The 21,056-nt window shown below is 42.7% G+C and overlaps 1 protein-coding gene across 42 annotated transcripts in view; it reads right to left on the bottom strand.

Annotated features, from left to right (window-relative positions):
• Positions 1–21,056, bottom strand: part of MAGI1 (membrane associated guanylate kinase, WW and PDZ domain containing 1) — a 481,773-nt gene that overhangs the window by 4,816 nt on the left and 455,901 nt on the right. For 21 of the 42 annotated variants that reach the window (XM_039548079.1, XM_039548093.1, XM_039548090.1 and 18 more), the window contains 7 exons: positions 19,081–19,172; positions 17,859–18,051; positions 14,898–15,191; positions 11,150–11,353; positions 2,167–2,257; positions 1,989–2,049; positions 914–1,060 (listed from right to left, as the gene is read on the bottom strand). In XM_039548079.1, the coding sequence (XP_039404013.1) occupies positions 914–1,060; positions 1,989–2,049; positions 2,167–2,257; positions 11,150–11,353; positions 14,898–15,191; positions 17,859–18,051; positions 19,081–19,172 (1,082 nt within the window). The remainder of the gene's footprint in view (positions 1–913; positions 1,061–1,988; positions 2,050–2,166; positions 2,258–11,149; positions 11,354–14,897; positions 15,192–17,858; positions 18,052–19,080; positions 19,173–21,056) is intronic. The other 21 variants (XM_039548081.1, XM_039548110.1, XM_039548118.1 and 18 more) reach the window with 5 other exon arrangements.

Raw genomic sequence — 21,056 nt, 5'->3', positions numbered from 1 at the left:
TCAAGAATTGATCAGGAAAGGAAAACAAAGGTTGTGGAATAGACCATCAGCACTCTGGCTATAGTGGAGCTATGTTGAGTTACATCAGCTATCTGGTGCTATAAGTTTATCCTTTAAAAAAATCTTTCTAAAAATTAACATTTCTTGTATTACTTTTTGGAAGAAGAGAATACACTGGTTGTACAGGTATTAAATAAACAGCATCACAGGTGTGCATGCTGTCTGCAGACCTATAAAAAAAATGAAAGACCTCTTCTCTGAGAACCTCTCAGTCAATCCCATGAAGACTTTTGCATGTGCTTAATTGTTGGAATGAATGGGACTGCTGACATACCTAAAGTTAAATTAGACCTACCACAGCAAGGTATTGCATATACAGGGTCGGTAGAGGTAGCATGTGACGTCTTGGGTTACAACAGTGACAAATTATGCAATACTTTAGTAACTCACTAGTGAGTGCGTGTTATGTAGGCTCCTCTCGGTACCTTACCTGTAGAGCATTTAAGTCTGTTACAGGCCCAGCTAGGAAATTTTAGCTCAAACTGTAGCAGCTCATGCTTTCAGCTCTAGAGGTTCCTGGTTCAATCGCCAGTGTGTTGGCCAAGATGGCAGCTTATCACACTTTCTTTCATGCATGAACCTTGCTACATTTTTTGAAGAAAACTGAAACATTAACATTTGGGGATAATGTCTGGAATAAGGGCTGGGATTTGGTCAGCAACTGATTGAGTTTCAAAAGACAGGGGTCAAACAGAAGCCAACATACGGAGCAAGTGCAGCTTCTGACAGAAGCCAGCTATTGACAGGTTGGTAAGCAAGATAACAGAGATTAAAAGGAGCTACTGCCTTTTTCTCTTGTCATTTCATTTTTGTTGCAAATAGATTTTCCCCCCAACTCTCTTTTTGTACTTACCCTCATCTTTCCACACCTCTCAGCTGGACCATCCTCAGCTAACCGCAACACATAGAGATCCATATTATACTCTCGGCCACCTCGCAGGCTAAAGCCAAATCCTTTGGCTCCTCTTTCCAGTTCAACAGTGTAAAAATCTTGGTCCTGCTGGAGGGAAGACAATTTGTACAGAACTGAACAAGAAGTTGAACTCTGTACTGCTGCCGGGCCTGGCAAATATTTAACAATGGACACTAAATCATCTTAATAAAAATATATATCTACAAGGTTTGTTTTCATACAAAGACAAAGGCTTCTCCTTGCTCCTAAAGACCCAAACTGTGATTCAAAGAGTGTTTGTTAATGGTCTGCAAAGAGCTGTTTGGTCCCGTGATGCTAGCTACTCCTCCTTGTTAGAGGCTGGCACATTCTATTCAAGACTACTAAAAAGGCATGCACTTCTCCTTACAGCAGAGGAATTGCTGTATTACAACAAAGAAGCGAGGGCTTGGCTACACTTACAAATTTGCAGCGCTGCAGCAGGGTGTGAAAACACACCCTCTGCAGCGCTGCAAATTTGCGCGCGGCGCGCCACTTAGCAATCAGTAATGAGAGTGGTTATCACTGCAGTTGCCAGTGGGAGGGGAAGTATCCATGAGATAATCTCTCTGTTATTAAGCTGTGGCCTGTACTATGATAAACCCAAAGAACCCATGCTATAGCCTCTTATCAAACTTTGATTTCTTTTCTCTTTTGTCCTCTGAATCTGTCATTTGGTGCACAGTAACACCTTCAGGCTAGCCCCCTCAGAGAACACACTACAGTAAACAAACACATAAATTATTACTGTCGTAAGATATTTAGTTGTCCTTGTTTTTAATCCTGATGCAGCTCTGTGTTTGAAGTGTTTGTCATATGAAACAACATCAACGCATATTAGAACTCTAATCAGTGATCCCTCTTTCGCAGACAAACTGGAGGAGGGAATCTAGCCTCAAGAGAAATTTTCTAGGGAGAACACTTTAAGCACAACCCTTGAGCAGACTGGAACCACATTTGCATGGTAAACCAAGCAAATCAGAAAGGCATCCCTTACCTGTGCTGCCTGAGGCGGTTTGAAATCAAACTGGGATTCCTGCTTTGGTTTTGTGTTGTTCCTATTGAAATGAAGGAGAGAGAGGGAGAAAAAAACAATTCATGGGAAATGAAGATGACTCAGAAGTAACCAAAGAAATAGCACATCAACATGCTCGCCTCAAAGAAAATTAGCTGACCTGGGCTCCTGGAGTATCTGCTGAGGAGTATGTGTGGTTGTAATCGTAGCAATTTTTTCAGCGTTGGTCAGTAAAGTAGCATTGGAGGATTCTGTAAAACAAAATGGTGCTTCTTGTGAGAAAAGATCTTAAATCAGATAATTCATTCAGAGACAAATCTATGCTTTGCAATGGGATTTCACTGGGAAGTATCAAAAACATTTTTTAAGAATGTGCCTGAGAGGGAAGCACACTGGCTCATCTTTAATAAACCCAGCAACTGAAAGGAGAATTTTGTTACTAGGTAACAATTAAGTATTTATCTCAACACACACTGTGCAATGATTGCCCCAAACCCCTTAAATATATAGAAAGCCTTTGATAAAGAAAATAATAATAGGAAAATAAAGATGATAGAATTTCTCTCAGCTTTCTATAAATGCAGCCACATGAAACAGCACTGCACCTATACATCTGCAAGGGCTTTTTAACCAAGAGTTGCACATTGGAATTTTACATGAGGCTGACAGTCCTCTTTGCTTGACTTTTTCTAGTGGTTGCCTTTAGATACAGAAGATTCCACTACAGCCTCGCTTCTTACCCCTGTGATCCTTATAACAGAAAGTCTTTTAAACACTAACCTGTCACTGCTGTTACTGTATTCTGTGCGCTTTCAATAACAAAGAAAATTCTTGAATGTTCAAGACATTATCTCTAACTCCATTACCAATGAAAAATTAATAAGGGGTTGGAGGTGGGATGCCTGAATCAGAAATAACTGGTAAATGTAAATTGTGTACAGCAAGATGTCCCACTAAAGTAATGAATTTTATATTTTTATGTAAATTGGATTTATTCTCCAGTAACCAAATTTCATTAGCATTTTCATTAATCTCAAGGAAATTCTGAGAGCAGTAATTGTGAAAAGGCACACAAGTAAATCAGAAAAATATTCAGGAAGTTTGGGCTAGATGTGTTCCATTATCCACCTCATTACTGAGAGCTAAGGTTAATCTTTTTTTAAAGTATAGGCTAATTAAGGATCATGGAATGTTTTGTTGCTTGATCAGCAACACATATGCCAAATCTTAATTACTTCAAAAGTCAGAAGATCATTTGGGTTATTTTTTATAGGAACACTAAAATAGTCCATAAACCACAATGTAGTCAATACTGTCTCCATCTGAATCTGTACCTTTAAAGTTTTTGTTATGGGATATATCGAATAAAGGCCTAATCTAAAACTTATTGATGACAATGGTAGTTTTCTATTGACTTAACACGTTGGACGTGATCAAAAACACGTTTCCACATCTCTATCTAATATTTAACCAATTGTGCTGTTCAAATTCTTATTGTTCATTAAAATACGGTCTATTGCACATTCTATGCTCAGTGTAATACACATTCCCTTGGAGTGGCGTAACTGGTACCAGACACAAATAAAAACTGAAGGGTGAGATTTTCAAAGTCCTCAGCATTGGCCGAACTCTGCTCCAAGGGAAGCATAGAACTGGAAGGGACCTCAAGAGGTCATATAGTCCAGTCCCCTGCACTCACAACAGGACTAAGTACTATTTAGCCCATCCCTGACAGATGTTTTGAGTTTTATGGGGATTTTACCACTGACTTCAATAGTAGCAGTTAGGCCAATTGTGATCCGACCCAATACCCTGATCTGAATGCCCACCCATTTTCTGGGAGGAAGGGCTGGAATCTGAGCCCATTTTGGGAAGAGGCCTGGAATATGAATTTTGCAAGTGGAAGAAAAGATAGATTTGTGGCTAAGTCATAAAAATGAGAGACTTGGTTTCTATTTTCTGCGCTGCTACAGATTTTCTTAATAGCTTTGGGCCAGGCACAAACGAGAAAGACTGGGGGCAAAAAAGGAGCCATACACCCAGACACAAATACCCTGGAAGCACTGTGAGTGTTTGGAATGTGGATCGAAATTAGGCCCTTTGCGATGTTACGTACCCATGACCACAGATCCTATGCATTCTCCGTAAGTGTATGTTATACTGATCCCTATTGAAAGTGGGCTGGACAGCTTTAGAAACTACAGGATGCACTCAGTGCATACACTATTGATGAAAGTTAAGGGATAAGCTCAAGAAAGCATTCGTACACAGAGAGAAATTCCCTCCTGTCTACAGGATTACAGTCATCAGTAAGTGAATAAAGGACTTGAAAATCTTTGAACTCCTCCTTGCTTGGCCATTTTGGAAAGTGCTCACTTGGAAGTCTGCAGAAGTGAGTATTTTCGAGGAAAAGACATCTTTAAAGTGGTTATAATAGACGGAACCAGTTGTACACTCTGAAAGATGACATTTGATATTTATGTTTATATGAGAGCAAGTGCTGAGAGTTTCAAGGACATGTGCTTGGGAAATCACAACAAATATATCCACCATTTATGATCATTATGATTTCTGAAGCTAATCTAAACAAACATGTTGAGCACAGAAATCACCAAAAGCACTGGGAACACATGATATTCAAGGTACAAATGGAAGCCTGTTCCCTGTAGTCAAGAGCAGTGATAACAGTTGATTCAATGAATACAGCAGTAATATCTAGGATTAACCTTTACAGGAAATCTTGGTCTTTAGAAAAGACTTCCCCCCTCCTGTAGGTAGTTAGTGTCTTACTAGTAATAAATAAGCAAATAAATACACAGTACTTATATACTAAGTTCCCCATAAGCTGTAAGGCCATGCAGCAGCCTATTGAGCACCGCGCAGGTGCTCAGGGGACCAGCTGCGGCCGGAGAGGGGCGTCCCAGACCTGCCACAGCCGGGCTGCCCCTCCCCCGGCCTGGCCTGGACCTGCTGCGGCCAAGGGAGGGGAGCCTTTCCCGCCCCCAGCCCAGGTGCTGCTGTGGGGAGACAGAGCAGGGGGAGTCCTCTCACCCCGCCATAGCCCCGGAGCACCCTCCTGCACCCCAAACCCCTCATCCATGGCCATACCCCAGAGCCCGGATCCCCTGCACCCCAACTCTCTGCCCCAACCCTGAGCCCCTCATCCCCGGCCCCACCCTGGAGCCCTCACTGCCCCCCACACCTCAACCCTCTGCCCCAGCCCTGAGCCCCCTCCAACACTCCAGACCCCTTGGCCCCACCCCCACACCTCATGGATTTTATTATGTGCACTAATATGCAGGTGATGGGTCACACATCACCTCTGTATTGGTGCACACAAAATCCATTCCACACACATGTGGGGAAAATTAGAGGGAACACTTGCTTATAGCGTGATGTTTAGCCAAGGCACATCCTCCCCTTGCTGTCAGGGTGAAGCCCACTGAATAGCACGGAGGTATTCTTCAGAAATCATTAGCATGAATCCGGCGTGGGTAACAATACCAGCGAAGAAGAACAGTGAGGGTCTAGCATGGACCCTGGGGATGCACTGAGCTCGCTATCCCGCTCTGAAGCCTATGCTGAATTGGCATCACTTCTAGTGTTACCTGCACTAGCTGGATTCACACTAGCTCAGCTCAGCTAGCCCATGGACAGCTTTGGCTGTGTAGACGTATCCCGCGTCCTTGTAAAAATGGCATACCTCCCCCTGCTGGACGGGAAGCCTGAGGCTATTTTCATTCCTCCGAAGGGCTACAATCTGAAGTAACCCTGATCTAACACGGCTGAGCTTATTGATTACGCTAACCTTGCCTGCACTGACTCTCAGTTTGCTAATGAACTTTCATTCATAGATTCATCAGTGTTAAGGTCAGAAGGGATCATTATGAACATCTAGTCTGACTTCCCGTATAAACACAGGCCAGAGAATTTCATCCAGCAATTCCTGCCCCAAGCCTACATTGTTTCTGGTTGAGCTAGAGCTTTAGAGAGACATTCAAACTTGATGTAAAGAATTTGAGTGACACAGAATCCACCACGTCATTAGGTAAGTTGTTCCGATGGTTAATTATCTTCACTTTTTTAAAAATGTGTAGGTAATGTTAAAAATTCTAGTCTGAATTTGACTAGCTTCTGCTTTAAGCCCAAGTTAACACACAAACAAATAAAATCCCTGGCTCTCCAATCACTCTAAGGTCTTCTTTCCTGCCTAGCCTTGTTTGCATTACGCTTCTTTCATCTGGTATTTCTCCCTGGTGACTCCTAGGGAAGTTCCCTATAATGCCAGGTTGCATTAATGGAAGGTATGTGCCTCAATTAGAAGAAGAGTGATTTGAAGATGATGGCTGGAAGCTTTTCTGGAAATGTATCTAATGCTGGGATTGTATTTTATTGTATTGGTTTATTTTATTTTAAACTATAGGACACCTCGTAACAGATGTCCCTTTCCCCACTAACTGGGTGGGTGTGGTTTGAGAGAGACTGAGGAAAGTAAAGTAAAACGAACTGTACTTGTTGGGGGTGATGCTGTCTGGAGCCAGCCAGCCTCTGTGCAGAGACACACACTCCTGCTTATGGGCACTGGCTGCATTAGAGAACTGTTGGATTTTAAGACAACATGGTCTTGTCTAATTCACTTGGGCATCTCTGAGGCTACAATGTGCTCCCAAAATAAACTGTTTCTAAATTGTACTAAATTCAAACAGCATACAAGCCACATACACCTTCCATTGCCATTTTGGTATGACATGGAGACTGGGTGCAAACAGAATACAATAACCTTGTTCCTTAGGAGGTCATGCAAAGGATACCAAATAGATCAACAATACATCTTAGGTACTGATGAAATTCCATGACACGGTTCTGGGTCTCTCTTTAGACCACACTAGCATAAGAGTTAGTAATTGTCAACAGATGTGCAGTATTTTTACTAACTTTTTATAAAAAGACTCGAGATACAAGGCGAGCATCCTCTCTGAATAATTTCTACTGCCCTCCCTGCTTTGAAATGAGAAGAGCCATCTATCTAATTGACTTAAAGGTTGTCTAGTTTTACTAACTTCTGTAAGAACCACTATATCAGTTGCTAAAAGGCTGTTTGCAAATTTCTACTTTAAATCAGATCTCCTCAAATCACCTTTAACAACAGAGATTGCCCTCTCCACTGCCACCATCAGAAAGCTTTGCTAAGTCAGGCTAACTCAATAGGTACCAACCAACACTTCACGTTCAGGCTCAGGGATGAAACAGACAGACATTGCTTCCAGTTTTGTTCTCATGCGAAACACTCATTCCCTGTGTACTACACATTCCCCCCCTACCCTGTAAAGATTTATGCATACGACTGGCTGGATGTACTGTAGCAGTCCCACTGCTTTCTCAGCCAGTTTCAGTGGGAGTACTCAGGAAGGTGTAAAGTTAAGTGCATGCAGGATCAGGGCCTAAATTAGTAAAGATCAAAATCAGAGGGGTAGCCGTGTTAGTCTGGATCTGTAAAAGCAGCAAAGAGTCTTGTGGCACCTTATAGACTAACAGACGTTTTGGAGCATGAGCTTTCGTGGGTGAATACCCACTTCGTCGGATGCATGTAGTGGAAATCTCCAGGGGCAGGTATATATAAGCAAGCAAGAAGCAGGCTAGAGATAATGAGGTTAGTTCAATCAGGGAGGATGAGGCCCTCTTCTAGCGGCTGAGGTCTGAAAACCAAGGGAGGAGAAGATCAAAATAACTATCTAAATATTTGAAGGCACGACGGGCCAAATTCTGCCCTTGGATAGATATGTGAAACTCTCATGGACCTCAATGGGCACTATACAAGTATTTATGGGACAGAACTTATCTACATATACACATACATACAGATGCTTTTTAATCATTTCTTGGCTTGGACACTAGTGCACCTCGGTCCCTCCTATTCTCTGCCCATAGTGCAGAGTAGTATAGTCTCCCTTGTGGGCTGTGATACTTTGGTCTCATTTCCGTTGCTGGGCTCAGTGTGCAGGTGCTGGATGTTGTTGGTGGCCTGTGATATCCAGGTGGTCAGACTAGATGGGCTTGTTGGCCCTTCTAGCCTTAAACTGTAGGACTCTCTCAGAGGCCCTAGGATTATCACACAGTAAAAATAACTTTAAAAAGTTTTTCATTTCATTAGTAAGCGATGCCAACACTTGTGATCTTCTCATGATATTTGGCTTTGGAGAAAAGCTTGAAAATATGACCCCTAAAAGCTCCAAATCCAGAAGGCAGATGAAAAGAACCCAACATGGATTTTTAAAAAACCTCATGATTTTAGAGCGAATGCAAATCTCTCCTTTTTTGGAGGTAGGGGGGAGGGGCTGCACCATGACTGTTGAATGCTTGCTGAGTAAAACTGACAAAATCACCTTGAACTGCAAAGTGGAAGTTAAAACAAAGGCCTGAATTCCGCAGCGACACCAGTGTAAAGATCATTCCCTTCTTACTTGGCACTCCTTTGCCTTTCTTTCCTTTCAGCGTGGAATGCCTTCAGAACAGCCTTAGCTGTGCACTGCCTGTGTGTCTTTCTCCCAGCTTAACTAGAGTTAACATGGTATGTTGTGTCTCCCATAATCCTGTTATGTGTGTTTGGGTGCACACGGCTGGCATGTTTCTGACACACACACACTGACTGGCTGAGTATGTGTGTGGGAGAGGAAATCCTCTCTTATTTGAAGATGCTTAAACCATTCAAGATTTTTATAACTCAGATGTCAACGTCTCTCAATTTTATTCAGTTGCCTGAACAAGGTAATGAACCACTTTTCTCTAGGTCTCTATTCAACATTGGCACATACAGGCCAGTTCAGATTCCAGCCTATCTGATTTATAGTCATTTCATTATTCATGAATACTCAATTCACTGGAAGCTGCTGAGGATCACACAGAGTTTGACCTGCTGCATAGCAATATAAGGAAAAAGCCCTGAAATGTACATAATATCTTATCCTAAATATAAGTGGTTTATAAAGACAGATATGTTCTGGTCTTCATCAGTTTACATTTTTATAACTAAAAGCACTGTAATCAGGCTTCTTGGGTAAGGCATGAATTTATGGTTCAGGTTGTGATTTTCAAAGGAGTCTTGGAGTATGTCTACACTGCAAAGAAAAACCTGTGGTGCTGAGTCTGAGGGGCTGTATGGCTAAAAATAGCAGTGTAGACATTCCTACTGGAGTTGGGAGCCTTGGTTCTGAAATCTGATGAGTGGGGAGGGTCTTGGAAGCTAGGGTCCAGCCCAATAGGGAACACCTGCTCAGCTATTTTTAGCCCTGCAGCCCGAGCACTGTGACATTCGGTGCTATGGGTTTTTCTTTGCATTGTAGACATACCCTTAGAGAATTAGGCACCACTGAATTTTTCCACTGGAAACTGGACATGTGACTCCTTTATGCTCCTTTGAAAATCCCTGGCTCAATTCATAATTTCTCTCCAGCTCTCTAAAAATATTCACTGCCATAAACTCTCTGTTCCATAGCTACAGAGTACAATATAGCTTGTGTGACAGACACCGAAGCATAAGTGACAGCACAATGTTTCCAGTCAGACTGTGGAGTGAAAAAACCTCATGTTAACAGTTTTCATTGCAATGGGCTATCTTATTTGAGCCAATTTTCCCTTAATTGCACTCTTTCTCCATTTAATTGAGTTTTCTGGACTGCAAATAATATATTGCACGATTCTCAAAATGCTCATTAGGATTGAATCAGGGCCGTCAAATGTTATAAACATTGATTCAGCTTGACACGAACAGGACGGCAGGAGAGAATTTCTACGAAGCAAATTTAGACTACAGACCAATCCAGAGCATACAATTTACAGTGAATCAATAAAAAATAAGGGATTCAGAACCATAATGATTTAATCCTACTATAGAAATATCCCTAACATTTATGCCTTGTTCTTAATGGTAGGTCAGGGATAGGTTTGGGAAAACAGTTTTTCCCAATTCAATCCTAGGGCTTGTCTGCATGAACACTAAGGCTTTGGCTACACTTGCATTTCAAAGCGCTGCCGCGGCAGCGCTCCGCCGCTAGCGCTTTGAGCGCTAAGTGTAGTCAGCCCCAGCGCAGCGCTGAAAAAGCTCTCCCCCTCTCCTCCCCCTGGGGAATGTCCGGAGCGCGGGGGAGCTGCGGCTGGCCGCGGGGCTGGGCTGACTGGCGCTTTTTGTGCGCGCCGCGCGCCAAGCGCAGGCAGCAGTGTGTGTTGTGTGTGTGCACGCTGCTGCGCTGCAAGCGCCAAAAGCCCTTAGTTTGGAGCAACCATGGGTGTAAATCTACCCTATGCACAGTGTGTGTAGATCCTGCTGTCGCTCACTAACAGTTCCTTAGCACCTAGCAGGGTACATTTACACCACAGCTTGCCACAAACTAAGCGTTTGTGTTGCTAAGCCCCCATTGCATCCATTCATTGTTTTTAAGCAGCTATGACCAGGGCTGGCCCCAGCTATCAGCCACATTAAGTAACTCCCAGGACAATAAAATTTTGGGGCAGTGAAACCCCATCTAGGCGTCACTCCTGAAGCAATCAGTTGTGAGCACCTCGAGAACCAAAATCACTGAGCCAAAGCATTTCAAACTGCACTGAGATCATTCCTAAAGCAACGTGCCCTGAATAAAAACAAAGCTTCTTTTCAAACGGCTTAAATCGTGACAATGTGTTGATCCCTTTCTGTGATCTCTTTTGCTATATAGCCTGCTTGTGTATATGTAAAACCTCAGGGACTCCATGCCTTACAGGACATGAATCCTCTCCCAAATATTCTAACGCAGCATTATCACTGCAAAAATCAAATAAAGCTTCAAAATCCACAGAGATGTGGGTCTCATTTACTGAAGGTAGTTTTAAAGAGACAGTTGAAGGAATGCAGGAGGGAGGGGATTTTAATTTCTGACCAGACTTAGCACCTCTTGTGTTTTGTTTTTTTAAAAAAAGCTGATTTCCAGTTATAGGAAGCGGGGGGAGGGCGGGAAGAGACATGGTTGTATGACGGTGGCAAACTTCTCAATGCTAACTCCAGCCTGATGGGTTGAGAATGGAAACCTGCACGTCTGTGCAACTCAAAGTGACATGAAAAGCCAAAGAGGAATAAAACATTTGGATAAGACAGAAATGAGCATATACTTTACCATCCCCTGGAATGATGCGCAGAGTAACAGTGTTTCCTGCTTCTTTAATTAAGTTGACGATATCTGAATGCGACTTGTTGGTGATGGAACATCCATTAACAGCCAAGATCCGGTCTCCTACTTTCAGCTTGCCACAGCGGTCTGCGGGGCTCCCCTCAATTATCCGACCTATTTTGTGAGGCATGCCCACACATGCATTTCCTGCTTTTGTATTGGTTTTGTTTTTGTTTTTAATTGTTTATATACATGGGACAGCGGTGAAGGGGAAAAGGAGAAAAAGGGTTGAAAGGGGAAAGAGAAGGTTAAGGGTTAATTAATTAATGCATCAAGCAAAAGTTATTAAAGGATAGCATTGCTGCCACTGTTCAAAACATTGGCAATCAACTATACGAGTGCAAAGTGCTTCACCTGAACTGTTACAAGTAGGTGTTTCCTATAGTTATTAGATAGCTAATCCACCAAAACTCTGACCCGTCATTTGGTTACAAATGGTGGGATTTTGAGAGACTACAACTGCACTCAACAGTCCAAAAATAACCTGACTGAGGTTTTATTTTTGTACTGCAACCTTGAAACTGCTGGTAGAAAACTCAACCTTGCTGCTTGTAGATTACATCAGTCAGCATCTCTCGTCTTTATCTTAGCCAACTGCTGTTCAAGCTTCTGCCAATGTTTTGTTCTTTCTCAATTTAGAAAGATAATCACTCTATGCCTAGTAAGGAGTGTGACTCCCCTTTTAACCACAGAGATCTAGTCTATCAATGCTGCACGGGTAAGCAATAAGGCATTGTTTCTTCCATAGTGAACAAAGGAAGCACTAGGCAAGGGGCAGGACCACTAGAGATGGGCCAAGCCTGACATACCTGACCTGCTCGATACCACCAACCTCTTCATAACCATTTGTTAACTCTTCCCATTTTATGATCTTAAAGGGCATAGGGCTGTGGGTGGGGAAGGGGGAGGAGAGGGGGAAATGAGGCACTCTTGATTTAAATAGCTCTAAAACCACAGGCAAAACAATCCAAATATCTACGAGAGAGACACAGCAAGAGCATTTTGTGAGGAATGCATTACAGAGTCAGAAATGTCTTCCCACCGCACACAATCACTTGACCTTGTGAGCACCACTGAAATCAATGTGACTGGAGGATGCTCAACATCTTGTAGAATTGAGGCTACAGGAGACAGAATTCAGGTCAAACCAACCATCTAGCTTCTTGAAACTGCAGACAAGCCCAGACATGCAACACGTGATAAGTGGAGCATGAGATTGTGAGGCATGCAGTGACAACTCTGTATCTGGAATACATTCATCCCCAAAAGGCAGTTCTGTGTATATGCTGTAATCATTTATTTTATTAGTAGTTTTAGAGAGATACACTGCTACATAGGTTACAGTACCAAAAAGACCATAAAGAAGAAAGGGCTAAAAAACGGGGATATGACAAGGTGGGAAACGCACGCTGATCACCAGCAGTAAGGATTATTATAAATGGGATGGTATTTCTCAATCGTGAGCAAATTCCTCTCTCATACAGACAATCACTGGACTGCTCATTTCAGTGGATGTTTTGTGGGCATCAAAGTCAGAAATTCATTTTCAATCTACCCTATTTACTGATCACAGATGACTGACCCCAAGCTCAGATGACCAGGGAAGTTTTTGAATCAGTTTGGCCCATCTCTAAAGACCACCCATGTGAGAGGTACAAAGAACTACAGTTACAAGGCAAGCACTGCATAGCTCAGGACAAGCATCTCATGCAGAATATTAGGGAAAAGTTCAGTGTACTCAAAAATTCAAGGAAAAAGTCAAAGGTCAAAACATATCACTGTGAAAACCCTACAGAAATGATAGAACAGCAGCTTTCATTTAGCTAACATTTCTGGTGCAAGTAAACAACTTTTTACATCATGACATTTACGGAGAAAAAAGCACAGTATATCTCACATCTAATAATGTCTATTTTACCATATATATTATACCATATATATTTTAAATACTTTCAAGTACATAAAATCTCTCTCCATTGTGCTTTGGTATAAAAATATCTAGGCCCAAATTGTATTGAGTATTGAGTTACTGAGGGACGCATGGGGTTGCCCTCCTCCAGAAGGAGCTTGGGGATGGACTGTACCAGAGACACTGTCTTCACGACTCTCTTTCCCCCCCACACACACACTGTAGCAGCTCTACCAGTGCTAAGAACGACTGCTCTCGAAGGCATGGTAGTTAGAGCACCATCACTATGCTAGTGCTTTCACCAGTGTTAGCAATGGTGGGAAATTTTAGGGAGAAAAGGCTAGTACAGATAAACCCAGTTAGAGGCACTTCTCCATTGCAGGTTGCATAGGCTGGTGCAGTCTACTTGGCCTGGTGTGCCCACCCTGCTACACAGGGTAGTGTGGAAGGAGTAGAGCTACCGCTCTGCCTCCTCTTTTCCCCTCCTAGTCTTTTTTTGGGGATGTGTCCTGGGAGTGCACATGCAGAGGCAGGTAGTTTCTATACTCCCCTGAGCACAGAAGCCAATATTGCCCCTGGACTCATGCTGGGTATTCATTTCCATCACAGCCTTCCTTCCATGCCTACATCTCCACACAAATGCCATCCAGGGGCGGCTCTAGGCACCAGCAAACCAAGCTGTTGCCTAGGGCGGCCAAATCTAGGGGGCGGCAGGCTGGGCCGGTGGACCTCCCGCAGGCATGACTGCGGCAGCTCTCAAGCGCGCGGACCGACCGACCGCGTCCGCGTGCCTGCGCTGCGCCACGCTCTCCCGCTCCCTCCACGGCGGGCGGGGGACCGGAAGAGGCGCAGACGAGGACGAGGCGGCGCGCGGCAGCGCTACCTGGGCTGGGCGGCTATTTTTCTTTTTCGCAGAGATGCCATCCCCCATGCTCTGTCATTGCTTTAGTTAATTGTTGTTTCAAAAATACCCCTCTTTAGCTATGCAGAAAGAATTACATCTTCCTGGCAAGAATCAAATGGCTCGGAAGGGGTTCTTCAAAGATGCAGGCAGGTGCACCTACACTGACCCACGTCCCACACTGGGCTCTCAAGAAAGCACAGGTGACCAAATTCATCAAAGCAGCATACAGGACAGAGTCATGTCAGCTGCTCATTTTCCACTATTCAAATGAAGTGTGTGTTTGGGAGAAGGAGGCAGCAGGAGCTTAAGGAGATGAGCTATTTTTTTGATTTTATGGAGACCACTAACATTTTAGCAGTTTCCAGATATCAGCTTGCTCATCCCCCTACGGTGAGCCAAGAACATCCCTACGAACCCGAAAGAAAAGCTAATCAGTGTAACAGTTGCTATTTTTAAATGAACTGAATCTCCACTGATAACTGGGGGCAAGATTTCAATCATTCAGTTATTTCCATCCTGCAATATCATGTGCCCCTTCTTCACAGGTTCCCCCTGCTATTTGATGGACAGCACAATCCAACTCAGGGCACGTGGTTAACACACCACTGCAAACTAACCCTGGAGTGCACTCAAGGAGTGCCAGTCATTGGCACCGGTGGTGGGGCTGTTTACAATATCCATCTGTGTTTTTTAATTCACCGTTGAGCAAAACCCAGAAGGCAAACACCTACTAATGCTCAGCATTCAATGAAATTATTAATTACACAAATCAAGGCTTGTCCATGAATTTTAAATTATTTAGATCCTAGCTACTCTTGACTGCACCATGGCATTCAAACTCTTGTCTCATTGAAGGTGCTTGGACAATTCCCAGGACTTACCAAAAGTTGTCCCTGCCTCGGGCCTGCTAACTGAGGACACAATCACAAAGCCAAAGCCTTCATTTTCTCCCCGGCGGATTTCGACGTCGTACGGCTGCACCACTGTGCTGACCACGCCGCTTCCCCCGCCCCCGCCACTGCCAATGCCGCTGGTGCTGCCGCTGCCCGAGCTCACAGTGTTTAAGGAGTTCTGGCTTCCCTGCGGGGTCCGCTTTTCCTCCGTCAGGGAAGCTGGCTGGTTACTGCTGTGGTGTGAAGAGGCTGGAGAAGGGACTTCGTTCTCTGCTTTTGGAACTGCAGAAGAAATGCAGGAGTCTCACTGAACTGTCTGTAATACTGTTTTTAGTATTACAAATGTTCGGTGACAGAAACACATGCCTATGATAAATGGCAGAACAGGTCTGTTTTACTGTGAGTGGATGACTGGAAATATTTCCTTAATGACTGGGTACAAGGTACACAATCAGCTGCCGCCACCAGTTTGAAACAAAACTGAAAACACACACGCGTGGCAGGCGTGCAAATGCAGTAGCACAACTAAGGCCTTGTCTTCACAGAGAAGTTGCACCGATTTAGCTAAAGGAATGATGTTGCACTGAGTTAAACCAGTGCAACTTTGTGTGTGTGGATGCTCTACACGGTTTTAAATCTGGTTTACATTGGTTCAGCTTGTCCCTGTTAAATACCACCCTGCTGGAGCAATAGATCCAGTAGGGGTCAATTTATGGCATCTAGTGAAGACGTGATAAATCGACCGCCGAGCACTCTTCCGTCGACTCAGGTACTCCACTGGAGTGAGAGGCGCAGGCGGAGTTGACGGGGGAGCGTCAGCAGTTGACTTACCACAGTGAAGACACCGCGGTGAGTAGATCTAAGTACGTTGACTTCAGGTACATTATTCATATAGCTGAAGTTGCATAACTTAGATCGATTCCCCCTCCCCGTGCGGTGTAGACCAGGCTTTAGAGACTTGCGAACACACACTTATTTCCAGTGCGTAATACTGAATAGTAATATTGAAAGAGCACATCTGCCATAGTAAGTGCTTTGTGATGGGATTATCTCACTGTTGCATGTTCGTACAGTGCCTCGTACAACAGAGATGTAGTCTAGGCACTACAACAGTACAGATCATGAACAACAGAAGCCATAGGCGGTGTTACAACAAAAGCTAATGATTATTAAACAACATCTTAACAAATAAAGCCAGACAGAAAAATGCGCTTTTGAACATCGTTACCCATCAAGAGACCAAGACAAAGGCACTGGACAAATATTGGATATAAAGGCAAAAATGCAAACATCACCCTGTGCAAATCCTAGACTCTAACAATCTCAAATCCTCTCGACCCAAGGGTAAGGGGAGCAGTAGGGAACCAAAAGCTCAGACACAATATAATCTAAATCTTTTTATGCCAGTTTCTAGCCTGGATTTAAAAAATTAAAAAAAAATCCCCACCTCTATAAAACCAATCCTCTATTACAGGATCTACAATGGTAACATCAAACATCACAGTATTTACTCTAGTGTTGAAGGCTGTTATAGCAAATAATTTATGCTCCACTTGCACTGCGTTGTTGAAAGTATGAGTTAAGAAATAAGCACATATTTCACATTGCCTGCAAGAAGCCCATTTGTGGTTCAACGTATAAGAACAAGGGGCAGTTTTAGAGAGGCTGTGACAGTCTTAACTACTCTTGTGTGTTTATTTCTCAATCTGAAGGTTACTTTGATGCTCCTTTAAGCTTAAAATACCTCACTCCCTATTCTTCTGCTGACACCTCAGCTTGAAGGTCTATTTCACATCTTCTCTGTCTAGAAATGGCCCCAGACCAAAATACCAAACCTAACCTCCCTGAAATTTGGGTGCAGATGGAGCAAAATCTCAGTGCTACCAGTCAACAGGAGTGATACATAAATCAACTGTCATTTGGAAGGCTCTTCATCACGAGCTCGCTAACTGCATTGTCATTTTCTTTGACAACACCACATTTTGACAGATTTGCAAGAACAAAACAATGTTTTGTTCTTGCCTCTGTTTTTCCCCTCACCCAAGCGGCAGGAATGGTTATATTTTCATCTTGCATCAATTTGGGAACACCCTAGCTTTTGAATATGGTGCTTACAAAATGAAAAAAGAGAGAAGAGTTTCAAACAGCTCTACTTTGCATCCGTCTTCAACGGTCTCTCAAGGACAGAACTGAAGGGATGTGCTTAGACGAAACATGGTCCAAGGGCAAGGGAACTGGGCCTCTGGAGACCTGTATGGCAGTCCTGCGTGTAACCCTGATCAAGTGATTTTCCCTCTCTGTACCTCTGTCCCTCCACTCCGCCCACTTCTGTCTTGTCTATTTACATTGTAAGTTCCTCAAGGCAGGGACAGTCTCTTACTGGGTGTCAGCATCATGAAGCTACCAAAATACACCTCTACCCCGATATAACGTGACCCGAGAGAACACGAATTCGGATATAACGCGGTAAAGCAGCACTCCGGGGGGTAGGGGGTGGGGCGGGGCTGCGCACTCTAGTGGATCAAAGCAAGTTTGATATAACGCGGTTTCACCTATAACGCGGTAAGATTTTTTGGCTCCTGAGGACAGCGTTATATCGGGGTAGAAGTGCACATATAAGTAATGACAACAACAACAACGATTCGTGTTAGCGAATGGCTTTAACAGGAACCTGAACAAGGACTGAAGAGGCCCAGGCTGCTTACAAACAGAGAATCTTGATTCATGTTTAACCAGAAAGAAACCTATTTTTAAACCACATTTTAACAGCCAAAATATAAAATAAAATAAAAATCAACCCAAAGGGTGAAATAATATCTGCGTCCATATCGGTAGTCCCATTTTTGCAAGACTATTATGAGAAGGAGCTTTTGATCGTTAGCAAGCAGATCACAGGACACAGATTGAAAATAATAAGAGCTGTGCCCACCCGGTCACATGGCAACATACCTGTGTATACCACTTTGCGCCTTACAGTTAGATTGACATGACCTTGCTTGGCAGCCTGTTGCATAAGCTGGACTACAAGCTGGTGAGATTTTCCGACAACAGGTGTTCCGTCCACACAGATCAGTTCATCTCCAGATCTCAGACGACCATCGGCATCAGCAGCGCCTACTGGTACAATGTGACCAATGTAAATCTGATGAATTAAAAAAAAAATGAGAGAGAGAGAGAGATGTTGAATGAGCATGTCCCCACCCATCAGACAGACAGCTGGAAATCACAGGAGAGCGGTAATGAGATTTGGAGCCTCGGTCTGAGTGTGACCCAAATCAACAGCATCGAAAGACAGTAACATGTGTCAGGTGTTCTGTACAGTAGCCTCTAGTAAGTAACAGTCCAGGTGTTAGTAGACACCTATCCACGTCATGAAATCACCATAAAAACTACTGGCATATTCTGTTTCTACTATTACTATACCATAACTTTGTATCACATCCCTCAACCTCTACTGATAACGCACTATGAGAGAAATGCTTTATAAAAATGCTCTATAATACAATAGAAAGATGAATAATAGTATAGTCAGTCCTGCCAGGAAAGCCAAGAGGTGAACTGAGACTGAATTATCCTCTGACCTCTCCCTGGAGTCTGAGTCCTCTCTCATGCACACCAATTTCAGTTTAGCCCTACTGAGCTCACAGGGAGTTATTCCACATTTACTGTGGCATGAGAGAAAAATCATGCTCCATAAATGGGCATAAATGTGACAGGACAGAGTAAAGAAATTTATATTGCCACTTTCTACGTGTGACCTGCTCAGTGAATAGACCAGAGCATTAGGTGCTCTTAGTCTGGCACCTTTCACGGGTACTAGATTCATGTTTAAGAGGCCCAGCAAATGTGTGTGTTTGCGAGTGCGGGAAGACTGCTCAAAGTTCAAATACAACAATAACAGAAACCATATTGGAAGATCTCTCTCGATCAAGGTGCATGGGGGTGGGTGGATAAATCTAGAGGTTTGGTTTGGCCTGGAATACAGATAAGGACCAACAGTGAAGTTCAGAGCTCCCCTCAAATTTTAGGGGTGTTTGGATGTGTGGTGTTAAGCTTAGGCCCATCTCTCATTTTAACAGAGATGCTGTTTGCACAGCACTGCATGTGTTTTTGCAGTGATTCTGGAAGGTAACACTGGTTAACATAAATCCACTTTTTAAAAAGCACTTACAGGTTCTCCAGGCTCATTTCCACCTAGAATCCTAAACCCAAAGCCCGTTTCCTTTCGCCATAGAAAGATATCCTGTTCTTGATAATCTGGAACTGAAGGAAAAGGAGGAAAGGAAATTATTGTTACTTCTAATAAGAAAAGCACAGATTTACACCAAGTCCCCCTGAGACCTCTCAATTTTGTACTACTAGAAGTGATGAAACTTTGAGATAGAAGATGCACTAACAGCCCAGTTGCGCCTTCCTCACTCACAGGGAATAGCACCCTATTACATATGCTGTCCCATTGACAGCTCATGTGGTCAGATATAGCTCACCATGAGTAAGGATGGCACAAGTGGGCTTTGCAAGTCAAAACAGATTGGAGCCACTTTGCAACGATGAACTAAACAATGATCTACAGTACCTGCATCACCGTGAGCCTTTGGATGAAAGCAAATTCATTCCAAAAGAGTTCCCCAATCAATGCTCAAATTACACACCTATGGAACTTGATCCAACTTGTGGGGCTTTCTCCCTCAGCCTCCTTCTCTTGGTCTGACTGCAGGAGGTGGTGATTAGGCCTGCTGTATTTATTAGCTGTGCTGCTCTGGCACTCGTGCTTTTTAACGAGGCTCCGTGTTTGGGAACATCCAATCAGTTGTTTCCAGACTTCAATGTATAACTAAAAACGTTCATAGGTTTAATTTGTAAATTACTGCTAGGAATCTGAGGGTTTCTATTTTAATAGCAGGCAGCCAATTGTGAATCACTGTTTGCTTAGCATTGTGATATTAGAACTTATTAATATGACAATCAGTAATAAATCCCAGACTCTTTTACAAATCATTGGTAAATACACTTCTGTCACTGCTAAGCGATTATCTACAATAGAGAATAACTCCATTAGCAACATGATACCATTGCTTTTGTTTTTGTAAGAGAAAAAAGAAACAAGAGGTCTGTATTATGACTTCTGCAGTCATAATTATCTTTTTCTACAGCATAGTTTCTTACCTGATCTGCTGACAATGCTTTAAATAACCTGGGGTCATATCCTCAGTTGGTGTACATCAGAAAAGTAAGGTAGCTGATTTACAGCAGCTACAGATGTGACCCTCTATATTTAAAATGATATAAAACTGTAAACCAGACAAAGACAGCTGGAAATGCAGAAGCAGCCAACTATGACTACTCATTAGTATGGAAAACCACCGACACTTCTACAATGAATATTACATACACTGAAGTAGTAACCTTGAAGTGCAGTTGAACAAAGATGCTTTATATTAAGTTATTCATGCTTTCTTCCTTCTTTTTGATTTAAATGTGAAATTAATTGCTATCATTAAATGATATCAGAAGACAACTTCAGGTTCATTTAATATTTATTGGTTAGTAACTATAACATAGATTAATTTTGTAATATACTTCCGCTAATTTATAATAGTATTATTCCTTTATAGACCAACTGTCTATATCTTTAGTAAAAAAATCACTTTCAATTTTCCTCTTTTGAGCTATTCAACTTTATTGCTACAAAAATGATTCATTTTGTTAATCTATAATTATATCTAATATAAAATTAATTGTATAAATACATACATGTATGCAGGATGCACTTTTATAATCAAACTAAAGCTGGATTCAATATCTAAGAGGAGGGGAACCATTTGTTGTCTTCATTTAGGGCCTTGGCCAAAGCCTCTTGAAGTCAATGAGAATCTTTTCCTTGGCTTCAGTAGGGTTTGGGTTGGGCTCTTACTGCATTTTATGCTGTCTGTGTCTGTTGTACAAAAAGGGTTGGTTCTAATCAAATGGTGTTTTTTTGCTTTGGCTTCAGATTACCTATAATATTATCTCTTTCAAAGACTCAACAATAAATTTAAAATGTAATATGACTGGAAGAGTGGAAATGAAATGAACAGGTGAACGTAAGTCATAGGCATGTGATTTGACATTTCCATTCACACCATTTTACAGAGAATGATTTCTACA

The sequence above is a fragment of the Mauremys reevesii genome, linkage group 7 (genome assembly GCF_016161935.1).
Source record: "Mauremys reevesii isolate NIE-2019 linkage group 7, ASM1616193v1, whole genome shotgun sequence".
Lineage (NCBI taxonomy): Eukaryota > Metazoa > Chordata > Testudines > Geoemydidae > Mauremys > Mauremys reevesii.
The sequence above is the reverse complement of the archived record's forward strand: the minus strand, read 5'-3'. Positions and strand labels throughout refer to the sequence as shown.